At 49.0% G+C, this 11865-nt stretch overlaps 1 protein-coding gene across 2 annotated transcripts in view; it reads left to right on the top strand.

Annotated features, from left to right (window-relative positions):
* LOC135896813 (phospholipid-transporting ATPase ABCA3-like) overlaps positions 1–11865 on the top strand; it is a 335034-nt gene that overhangs the window by 256622 nt on the left and 66547 nt on the right. For both annotated transcript variants that reach the window (XM_070525172.1, XM_070525173.1), the window contains exon 20: positions 10734–11191. In XM_070525172.1, coding sequence (XP_070381273.1) covers positions 10734–11191 — 458 coding nt within the window. The remainder of the gene's footprint in view (positions 1–10733; positions 11192–11865) is intronic.

The following is an 11865-nucleotide window of genomic DNA, read 5'->3' as shown; positions in this document are numbered from 1 at the left end:
GCTGGCAATGTGGTGCCAAGGTACCTAACATATAGTAGGAGACAGTAAAGGAAGAACTGTAAGGATACATAAAAAATTGGCAGACATAGCAAGCAGTTGCGTGGTAGATGACAGAGGAATTACATACAGGTCACTAGTAACGCCCGAGTCATGTAGTATAAAAAAAGAAAAGCAGATTCTTAAGCTACCGACCAAGTTAATACGAATGCATCTATCATTCAATCAATCATTTACTTAACGAGCACAGGAACAACGCTAAAATCCGAGTGCTGCCACACGGATATATTAAAACAGAGACACGTAGAAAGTGAGGTGCAAGACATAATGCACAGAAAATACAAGCTTGGTGGGCATAGCAATCTGTGGCAGAGAAATACTTAGGGACGCCTCCTCACCATTGTGAGGAGGCGTCTGTAAGCAGAAGTTAAACCTAAAGCATCATTGTCCACACTTCTACAGAACCCAGGAAATGAACTCTGAAATAGCTAATAATGGGGGCCCCATAACGTAAAACTATTCCATGTATTTTGTTGCAATCTACTGACGGCAAAGTTACGTAACCGCCGAGGCAAGCGTCTGTCGGGGACCTGCAGTGTTGTTTCAGCAAACCAATAATACGCTCTCCTTCTTTATAAGAGGTCACCTTTGTTTGGTTTCAAAGCGGACAGCATTGCCTTGATTCACATTATTTTAAAGAAATCTATTTTGCTGACAACAGGCAAGCAGCACGCTGAAGTAAAAAGCGTTTCGGTGGGGCCGAGATAGCTCAATGAAGATAGATAGATAACCTTCATGAGGAGGGCGGTGCCGACGTCTGTGATTGGCCCGCTTCTCACTACTTAGATTGTAGTGAGTGGTCTAAAATCATGATGGCGTGCATCGGAAGGCTAAAAATTACAGTGACGTCTTATCTCGTAAAGGCGGGTTACGCGCAGGCGTTTGCGTGCTGTAGCGCACTCGAAGCTAGTGGCCCTCGGTGCGTCTAGACGCCTAGAATATCTGTGTCCGTATCCAGAAGGACAATAACCGTGCGTGGCGAAGAGATATATTCATTCTGGATGCCTTCAGTGATTTCTGAAATAAATTTGAGTGAACGACAGTTAAACGAGCAGACGACAATGAACTGCCGTTTCAACTTCAGCAAGCACGGCGAGTAGCTCGTTATACCTGGTGGTGCCCCGCCCCAGGCAGTGATTTAGTGCGTCGTTAATTGTCCGGATTACACGCCCCCCAAGGACTCCCAACACCTGCATACATTCTTCAATGGAGCGGCATTGGATTCAGCTAGAGCTGGCCTATTCCTGGACTTTCTCTTCGAACACTATGCACAGCTGCTCGGTGCTGCAACAGAATGCTTTCGCGCTGCTGGAGTGCACGATGGCAGCAATTATACGTCCCGCTGCAAATCCCCTGAATGTCAGGAAAAATTCTTGCACTGTAATATATGTGGCCCACTTCAGGTGTACTGCCCTTGTCCCAGCACACGAAAAGGCAACGATGTAAACCTAAGAAGTCGACGGTCTTTGAGTACAGCAGTAGTGTGGCACACAGAACTAAATTTCCACTACGTGAAACCATTGTTTCTTCCCTGATTCTTTCCTCTTACGCCCCTTGAAGATCCAAAGGTGGTTCTGAAGATCGATACAGGGAGTTGAACTCCACCATGCCATAGTCGTAGGTTTGCTGCATCAACCAAAAGTTCGGTGAGTCAGTGATCCCCGGAAGCAAGATCGGGCGCTACTCTAGGGCCGGGACTTCGCTCGCGAATGCTTAATACTGGGGAAGCCTCGATACATAGATATCCACCTGACGCAACTCCAGCGCCTTCAGTGGCTTTTGGGGTGAAGCGTTCCGAAAAATCTTCGTGATCCATTCCGTTATTCGGAGTAAACGGGGGATGCATTCAAACCTTGCAGCCTCAAGCACTGGCTCGTGTAGGAGCGGAGGAGGTGCTATTACTGCCGCAGGGCAAGCTAATCTCGCTTCATTGGTTTCGCTAGAAAGGGCGTCTGGTAAGGGAGCAGAACGTATTTTCGCAGGCTATTGCGAATTAGGCTGCCGCAACAATGAAGAACTGATCCACCACAGTGTCGAGAAGAAATGACAAGGCGGTTGCTCCACGCGTCAGCGTATCTACTGGATTGTCGTGGCCTGCGTAGCGCCTTCAAGGATGCCCCGACGTTGGGCGTTGTATTTCGAGAATACGGTTTCTCTAAAGTCTTCCATTGATTAGCGTCGGCTGCAATTCAATGTCAGGCTACTGATGAGTCCCTCCACGAAATCCAAACATCTCGATGCTTCTGGAATTCCTCAATAGAGCTCCACAGCATGACAGCTAGCAAGTACACAAGAAGCTCAACGTATGACAACGAGGTAGTTTTCAGCAGTGCGACCCTGCAATTGCTTCTTCTTCTTCTTCTTCATCATCATCATCATCATCATCATCATCATAACCATCCCTATCATCATCGTCATCATCATTCCGGTTACCCCCACTGCAGGGCAAAGCCATCTCCCATACTTCTCCAAATACCTTGGTCATGTACTAAATGGGGCCAAGATGCCCTTGCAAATTTCTTTATCCCATCTGCCCACCTAACTTTCTGTCACCCCCTGCCACGCTTCACTTCCCTTGGAATCCAGTCCGCAACCCTTAATGACCATCGGTTATCTTCTCTCCTCATTACATCTGCTGCCCATGCCCATTGCTTTTTGTTGATTTCAACTGTCATTAACTCGCGTTTGGTACCTCGCCCAATCTGCACTTGGTTATGAGCGGTTGAACGTTAAAGTTCCCTTCTTTGATCTGGTAACGCATGTTGATGGCTTCACCGTTTGTCAGTGAGCTTGCATCGCAGGACAGGTGAAGTTCAAATGATGAAATCAGTCGCGGAGGGGAAAAAATGACGCAACGCGGAATGCGCCCCGAGGAGAGCGTCGCTAGTACGGATGTGCAGCTTTCCCTTTGTTTGTACACGTCTTGTCCAGCAATCTAGTCGATGCTCCTTCCTAGTTATGCTCCTCAGCGGTGAGCATTTGTGTTTATCCAACTGCGCCGAGAAATCATAACCAATGGCTGGAGTGTTCACAGTGCAGACTTCATGTACTTCCAACTAGCCTACCGCGAAGTCGTGGGAGTTGAAACGACTATGTAGTTTGGGCCTGACGCTTCGACAGCTCTAATGGCGGGAAAACTTAGAGGCCCCAAACGTCTGCACAAAAAGGTCTTCTGTCTCGAGGGAATCTAGGCCGAACCTTTTGGACAGGTCACCTGAAATGAACGTTCTCTGGCAGCTGGTGTCAAGCAAACCGAAGTAAAACGGAATTGCGCGTTCAGGACACCCATGCTATGGCCATCTGCATCAGGAAAGGTGAAAGCGTACAACCGCTAACCTTTAGCTGTCCTGCTTGATACGTTTATTACTGCTCGCGGAAGATGGGCTCTTGCTGTCTTCTTTCCATATGGAAATGCTCTTCTTCCATATGAAAACATCTATTGTTTCCGCAGGAAAACGGATGTTTCGTGCAGTAGTAAAACTCGTTGTGGGGCTAGTTGGTGCATAGCTTTCAATAGAATAAGTGCCGAAAGTGACGGCACACAAGAAGAAATACAGACAGGACAAGGCGCTTTTTGCAACTGAGTTGCAAGTAGCGCCTTGATCTTGTGAGTTGCAAGTAGCGCCTTGTCCTGAATGTATTTCTTTTTGTGTGCCCTCACTTTTGGCGCTTATTCTATTGAAATTTCGTGCAGTGCTTCCACATGAACCAGGCTGCATTGTAGCCCTGTCATGCAACGTACCCTCCTAAGCCGCGTTTAAAACGGCAATGCTTGCGAGTTCGCCAGTGTGTAATTTCGACGGGTGACAGGTGACTTGGCACTCCCATAGGCGTGGTCCCGGCGATAGCACAGTACACAGCAGGTATGGCCATTCGATGCAGATCTTGCAATCAGCGCTAATGCTCATCGTAGCTGTGATGTTAGAAACGGTTTGCATCGCACGTTTCTTGCGAGGGCGCTTTCTGGTAGGGACCTTGAACGGGAAGCTTCGCTCTCTTCTTTCGACTTGCACCTACAGGGACTTGATGACATTTCGCACGTCTTGTAGTCGCGACCTTGGAGCAGCGCCGTAGTCGGCTTCAGTGTCCACCTGCGTTGGCGACATAGATTGGTGATAACTTCGGGGAGTGAGCGCATAAGTACACGATAAAGTATGACCGCGTAGTCTGATGTTGAAACCTTGTGGCTGTCGAGGCAGCTTGCGCGAAAGTGCACCTCTTCGTAGAGTTCCCGCAGCTACGACAAATGAGAAGAGAGACCTACGGGAAAAACTCCACATTTGCTGATGACGTGGCCCGAAAATAGAAGCTCGTCTTAAGTGAAGTGGAACTTTTTCGGCTTCAAAGTGAGCCCTGATAGCTTGATGGCTCTAGTACTGTCCCAAGCCGTCTAAGGTGACCATCTTCCGGCGAAGATGACGACGTCATCCAAGTAAACAAGACAGGGTTGCCACTTCAATCCTACTAATATCATGTCCATCGCGCACCAGAACGTTGCAGGCGCTGAGCGCAGTTCGAAGGACATGACCTTGAACTCATACAGGTTGTCTGGCGTGATGAAGGTCTTTTCGCGATCCCTCTCGTGGGCTTCTGTTTTTCAATAGCAAGGTCTTGAGATCCATCGACGAGGAATATTTAGCATTGCAGAATCGATCCAATGCGTCGTCGATCCGTGGGAGGGCGTGTACGTCCTTCTTCGTGATCTTGTTCAGTCGACGATAATCGACGCAGAAACCTACGGTTCCGTCCTATTCCGTTAAGATTACGAGAGGTGCCCACGGGCTTTTTGACGGCTGTGCGATGTCGTCGTGCAGTATTTCATCGACTTGCCTTTTAGCTTCGCGTCACCTGTCCAAACTCGGTACGGGCTCCGGCGGAGTGGTCGAGCGCTCTCTTCGGTTATTATGCGATGCTTTGCAACTGGTATTTGTCTAGTTCTCGATGACGTCGAAAAACAGTCTTTGTATCGTCGGAGAAGACTGCTGAGCTGCTGCGGCTTACTCGTAGAGCTACTTGGATTTATGTCGAAGTATGGCTCGGCAACTATAGTCGTCGTGGTATATGCGGCGGAATCCTAAAGGACAAATGCGTTACTGGCTCCCACAATTTCCTAGATGTATGCAGTTGTGCCTTTGTTGACATGCTTGAAGTTTTGGCTGAAGCTTGTCTGCACCACTTTCTCCTTACTCTGTGCGGTCGAGCAATTCTTGTTGCTACGAAATTGTGCGGTTGAGCAGCAGATGTCCGTCACACTCGATGACGACTTCTACGTCTGCGAGTGTTACGGTGCCGACGGAAATGACAATGCTGGAGCGAGGCGGGGTGTTGACTTGATCTTCGAGCGCATTGAAGACATGGTCACTACGAGCACTATTCGGCGGTATCGCTTGATCTTCGGATAGCATTATCGACATCGGCTTGAAGTTAATGAACGCGCCGTGTTGGTTCAGGAAGTTCATGCCGAGAATGACGTATCGTGAACACTTTTTGAGGATAACGAAGGTAGCAGGTTAGGTCCGGACATGAGTGGTAATTCTCGCAGTGCAGATTCGAGTCGGCGTTAGTAGGTGTCCTCCAGTGGTCCGTATATGGGGGCTTCCACGCTGTCTTGACATTCTTCAACTGGGTGGTGAAGAGTCCACTCATGACGGACTACTCTGTTCCTGCGTCTACAAACGCGGTGACTGTGTGGCCGTCGAGCAACACGTCTTGGTCAGTGGCTCGTTGTTTGATGTTAAAGTTAGATCTTGGCGTCGGATGAGGGCTGCGTCGCGTTGACGTGTGGCTGGTACGTCGCATTGTCACGTCGGTGCATTCTTTGCTTGTAGTATTCGTCGGGATTGCGGCGTGTAATTCTCATGTCATCGAAATAGTCTCTTCAGCGTCACCGTCGGTGGCGGAGGACCTTCATCATTTCGCCGAAAAGCATCCGCCCTTCCATATGTTGCTGCTTGGTTTTCCGGATATGGGCTGAGGGGCCGGCCCCGGGCTGGACCAGTGTAGGATCGTCGGTGCTGCGACAGATGATGGCGGTGAAGTGGTCGACGAGATCACGTGGTCATTCGCCCTGCTGTGGGCGCTATTTAGTGACGGCAAACGCTCGCAGTCTCAAGTCGCGGTATGGGCATCAGCGTTGCACTTGCCCGGCTTCACCGCAGTGATAGCATAGCGGGCGATGGTCGGTGGCGCGACAAATGTCCACCTTTCTCGGGTAGCTGCGCTTGGTGATGGGCAGGTGTGCTGGCAGCGGCGGTGGTTGGCGATGGAATTGCGGCATTACGGGACCACGGCGCGGGCGCTGAAGGGGAGCTTGACGAAGGGTGATGGCTGCGTAGGACATCGCTTCCGTCTGGGATTGCAGCGATGCCGGTACCGCTGAAGCTCCTTAACTATGCCAGCGATGGAAGCCACCTGGACCTGCGACCTTAGGCACATGTTCTGCAGCTCTTCCTGTACGACCTCTCTGAGCGTCTCGCGCAGGTCATCGGCGTGTAGCACTTGAGCTTCGGCGCAATTTGTTGTTAGCGCAGGGTGGTTATATTGCCTGGTGCATACTTCAAGCGTCTTCTTGATTATTGTGGCCTCCGAAAGAGACTCAGCGACAGTTTGGGTGGGTTGTGCATCAATTAAGCGAATAGTTGTTCTTTCACACCACGCCTCAATAACCTAACTTTCTTTTCTTCAGACGCGTCGAGGTCGGGGCGGCGGAAAGGGCGAGGGATTTCCTGCAGAAGGATCGTGATGCTCTTGTTTGGCAGCTGCACGCAGGTTTAGGTAGAGTTTGGGCTCGCTCTTTGCACAGGACGCTCCTAAAAGTATGCAGGGTACCGTTGCAGAGCAGATTCCACGTAGTCGGAGTTGGCTCTCGGTAATAACACCATGGCGTCTTCAAAGGCGATGTACACACGCCAAAGTTTGTCATCGGCGTTCCAGTTGTTGACAGCGACTCTCGTATGTTTGCAGCCAGTTATCGAGGTCTTGAAACGATGGCCCACGGAAGGTCTGTGGCTTCCTGGGCTGTTGCAGCACGATTAAGGACACTGGGGCTGTCACAGGGGTTGTAGAGTTGGCGACAATAATCTTGGTTGTCTCAGGTGGGTTACGTTAGGGCAGGTGTTTCAGCCTGCGGCGTGCTCGATAGTCCGGAACGACGTTGGTGTTTCTTCGTGGTCCCGGCTTTGATCACGGCTAATTGGGCTCATCCGGTACATGAACGCAACGCACCTCCATCAAATTTCACGGGGTAGGTGCAGTTAAGAACACAGTAGCAAAATTGCAATTAGCGAAACTAACTCTTTATTGGGCGAACCGGTTTCTAGAAAAAGAGGACATACTCAAAGCGCAAGGATAACGGCGAAGACAGTCGCCGATCGTCGAAAATTTGATCAGCGGGTGAAGCGCGTCGGCTTTTGTAGATGAGTCATCGAATATTCCAGAGACATTACTGGTGACCACCTCTCTTCCAGACAATACTACACAATTCGCGTCGCGCATACAGTCAGAATACATAATTGTCGGTGACAATATATAGAAAAATGGATAAGATTCGTTAAACTGCCGATGCGTGCAGGCACTTTATGCGCTGAGCGATAACATTTGTTCAGCCCAGCACTGAGCTGGGCTGATCTCAGCCCAGGAAGATAAACAAATATACGTGTCAATATGGTGCAACGACGAGGCCCGTCAGCATGCACGATCTCGCCTTCAGTGTCGTCAAACGTTAGACACCAGCCGCTACACTCTTCGCCACAGAGAGGTTACGTACAATCCAAGCAACGTCGTATGGATGGGGACATCTTTCCGAAAGCATGGCCATTCGGAGAAGCTATGACGTTGGTACTATGGTCCATACATAGTTTTGCGTCGACTCATCGAGGTTAACTATGAGGCAATTGCAGAAGGCACATTAAGAGGTTCCCGTCATCAGCCCTAACCTAAATTCTTTACACCACCAGAGTGAAACCTTACTTCCCACCTTCAGACGCACCCCTGGAGAGACTTTGGTTTACGTTCGGCAGGTCACTCTGCAACTATGTTTTACAGCAATTCTGCATGTGCTTCTTACTCTGGCGTACATGTGACCTTATTCGGCTTGTTTCATTTGTTCAGCCACAACTTTCTTCATAACTTTCCTAACGTTTTTTTTAGCGTCTCAATGATGCTACCTTGGGGTATGGAGTAATGCCACACTCCATGTATGCCTGTGTGCTTGGGAAGCGGGTGATAGGAGAAAAGAAGAGCAGGACAGTTTTGAGCAGCTGTTAGTAAAGATGTTAATTCCGACCAGACTAGGTGTACTTCACCCACGACAATATCGAGGCCTCCGTGCTAAGCTTGATCAATGTTCTTCAATACTGTTTATTAAAGCACCCTGGTTTGACGTTTCAGATACGAGCGGTGGCGCACCGCAACATTTGCAACACCAGCTATTTTATTGCCGAAATTGAAAAGAAGAAACACTGCCATTATCACTACCTGGTAGTGACGCATGACAAGGCGCACTGCACCTTGGCGGGACCTTCGCGACAAACCGAGGTCCCGAGTGCGAGCGCATGCCAAAGAATAAAGAACAACCTTCGAGAAGGGTAGTACTTTCCACAGTAATACTATAATAAGCAGCGGAAGCGCATGTAATTTACGAAGGAATACCAAATGTGGCGCTACACAAAGAGGAAGCGGACATAACTTCTTTTGCAAATAAATATCTAATCTGGGCGCTTTTTAGGGATCGAGGGCGCTGGTACGTGCTGTGCTCGCCATGCTGCCTTTGCGGCATGCCACGGTGCCTTGGCCATCGCGTAGCTGGCGTGTTAACCAGGAGACCAAAGAGCCTCTACTGATGGCCATATAGACTGATGGCCATTGGCGCCGGTGGTCTTCGCGTGCCTTCCCGTGCCTAATTTTCTCAAGACCACAAAGCTTAATTTTGAACACCCTGTATATTGAATGGTTTGTGACTGCATGACATCCAAATGTACACTGTATGTTCTAGGGTCCTGAAGCAGCATGTTAAATAAATATTGCTACTGTCCACAATATAGATGACTGCCTAAATAGAATGCATATCAACAGGCGAAGTATTATTAAGGTCGCACATGAGACGATTTCTGCGCTAATTTGTATACTAGAACAGGTCACACTGCTGGCCCCACAAGCAAATGCTTGCGGGACATTAAGCTATTAGAACTGCTGTAGTCTTTTTCTGCACGAACGTGATGCACCGCTTCACTACTCGAAAAATAAGTGCCCTAAGTTAAACCAAACTGAGCAGCAAGAACACTTGGAACCAATGAGCACAAAAAATTTGTGAATTATCATGTGTGCAACTGTTTAATACAATAAATTCAGTGCTTTCACGTCGATTTAGCAAAAGGTTATTCTGTTTTCTTTACGAAAGAAGGTGCCGGTGGGCTCGAAAAAAGTAGATATATTGATAACGCGACGCAGGTGCCTCTAGCCACGGCTACAGTAAGATGAAAAATGTTAAGCGCTTTCCTATATCGCGTTTTGTCTTGTTAGTGTGTGCTTATAGTGACGGCCCCGCAGCTAAAGGTTTGTTTTGGAAACAGCAATGGAGGGTCCAGACTGCCCATATGTAATGCAGAAGCTATTTCGTTAGCTTGTGTGCGCCTGTAAGTTAACGAAACGACTATTACATAAAGATTCAAGCAGTTATGATAAACCGCTCACCGGTTATTGCCGTCGTCAGTCACTGCGGAATCTGGCTTTAATTTCGATGCGGACGTGTTCCGCATGGCTCACGATAGAAACCTAGGTTTCGGGCTTACATCCTTCGCAACGCGTCATGTTTCCCTAAGTTAAATTACGCGAGGTATCAAAGCGCGATAAACTAGTTTTAGCACAAAATAAGCCTCCAAGTTATGTGCAGGAACCAATGAATCCACGCCGGTAAAAATTTTAAATAAAGGCCAGTGGTCACGTGAGTTGTCGATGGTGCTGAACGCTATTTTGCGTTTATAATTGCAAAACAACAACAACAACGAACTAGCTAATAAAGAGTACAGTGTATAATGAGAAATTATAATTTTCTACTCTTTGTCATGTAACAAAACCTCTTTGTTAAATGTGGGAGAAATTTGTAGGCTAAAACTGAGCTCACTACGGCGCCTATAGCAGGAAATGTTGGGCTCATGCAGGCAGACTTCAAATGGCTGTACTACATGCTTGTTTTGTTAGCAATTCCACGCGGTCGGCAATTCTTGCCCTCTGTGGCGATATGCTGAACTTTATAGTGTGCTACCCCTGACATACTCCAGCGCTTGCGCGTAGCTGTTTCTGCACGCATTCTATCCCTAGCGTAGATAGCGTACCTGTCACGAAGTGTCACGACGAGTCCGCTCGCCGCAGAGACGTTCGGATAAGGGCGTGCTTCGATTGGTCTCTTTGGGTGACGTGGCCTCAGGTGTGTGGTGAGGCGAGCCAGAAGAAGCGCGCTGAAAAAGCTTGGAAGCGTAGCGTTGAGATTCGCGGCCTAACGACAACCGCCAAATACACGCGTCATACGCGTAGGTGTTGTTTAAAGGTTGTCGAAAACAACTCCAGCCCTGCGGATCCGCGCCGTGTCGTTCATGGGCATACACGACCAAGTTATAAAACAAATGTTACAGAATGTGCAACTTCGTTGCAGTTGGCCTTTGAACTTTGCTCTTTTACAGTGCCTGGATTTGCAATAAATTGCCACGGCAGTCTGCTGGAATTTAGTTACGAGGGATTAGGCTATGAGCTGTTGATCGTGCTAGTCGAAGGCCTGCTGCTCCTGGCGATCGTGATCTTCTGGACATCTGGCTACCGGGGTTTTCGAGACCACTTCGCGCCCAGGGAGTTTCCCGCCGAGGAAGACGTCGAGGAGGAGAAGAGGCGCGTCAATGCTGCACGGCAGCAAGAAGGGCTCGGAGGCTACTCGCTCCTCGCGTGGAGTCTTCACAAGCGGTACGGCAACTTCCACGCCGTTCGGGGCATGTACATGGCGCTGCGGCCCTCCGAGTGCTTCGGCCTGCTCGGCGTGAACGGCGCCGGCAAGACCACCACGTTTCAGATGCTGGCCGCGCTGATCAGCGTCACGTACGGCGACGCCTGCACCGCTGTGGCCAAGCTCAGCGGAAACGTTCGTAAGGTGAGCGAATGCTTGTAATAGAGAGTTTTAGCACCTTTGCAAGAAAAAAAATTACCGTTTGCGGGAGGCTAGTTTATTGAAGATGTATACGGCAGCAGCTACTGTCGCAGCGACATCTGGCGGCGCAGAGTTTTATCAGAGAGCATCACAAAGGTAATACTACAGTGACCTATATTTACTACTCAATCTGCTGATTTAAAGCGTTGGTAGGACGATAAGCGTTAACTTGCAATGATTTCATTTCCGCGAGAATATTAAATTATGGGGTTTTACGTGCCAAGACCACTTTCTGATTTTGAGGCGCGCCGTATAGTGGGTACTCCGGAAATTTGTACCACCTGGGGTTCTTTAACGTGTACCTAAAATCTAAGTACACGGGTATTTTCGCCCTCATCGAAATACCACTGCCGTGGCCGGGATTCGATCCCGCGACCTCGTGCTTAGCATCCCAGCAACATAGCCACTAAGCAACCAAGGCGGGTTCCACGAAAATGTTCATGCGACCGTAAAAAATGTTCATTTGCATTGTAGATATTAAACACTCAACCAGTGTCGCTGGCAGCTTCGCGAATGGCGTTCACAGATTCGGTAATACGTTAATTTGCAAACAGTAAGATGTTTAAGGACAGGTTACAGCTCACTGTAATCTTGATCTCTAACACGTCGACGACCCC

The sequence above is a fragment of the Dermacentor albipictus genome, chromosome 9 (assembly GCF_038994185.2).
Source record: "Dermacentor albipictus isolate Rhodes 1998 colony chromosome 9, USDA_Dalb.pri_finalv2, whole genome shotgun sequence".
NCBI lineage: Eukaryota > Metazoa > Arthropoda > Arachnida > Ixodida > Ixodidae > Dermacentor > Dermacentor albipictus.
This window is presented reverse-complemented; position numbering and strand designations above follow the sequence as displayed.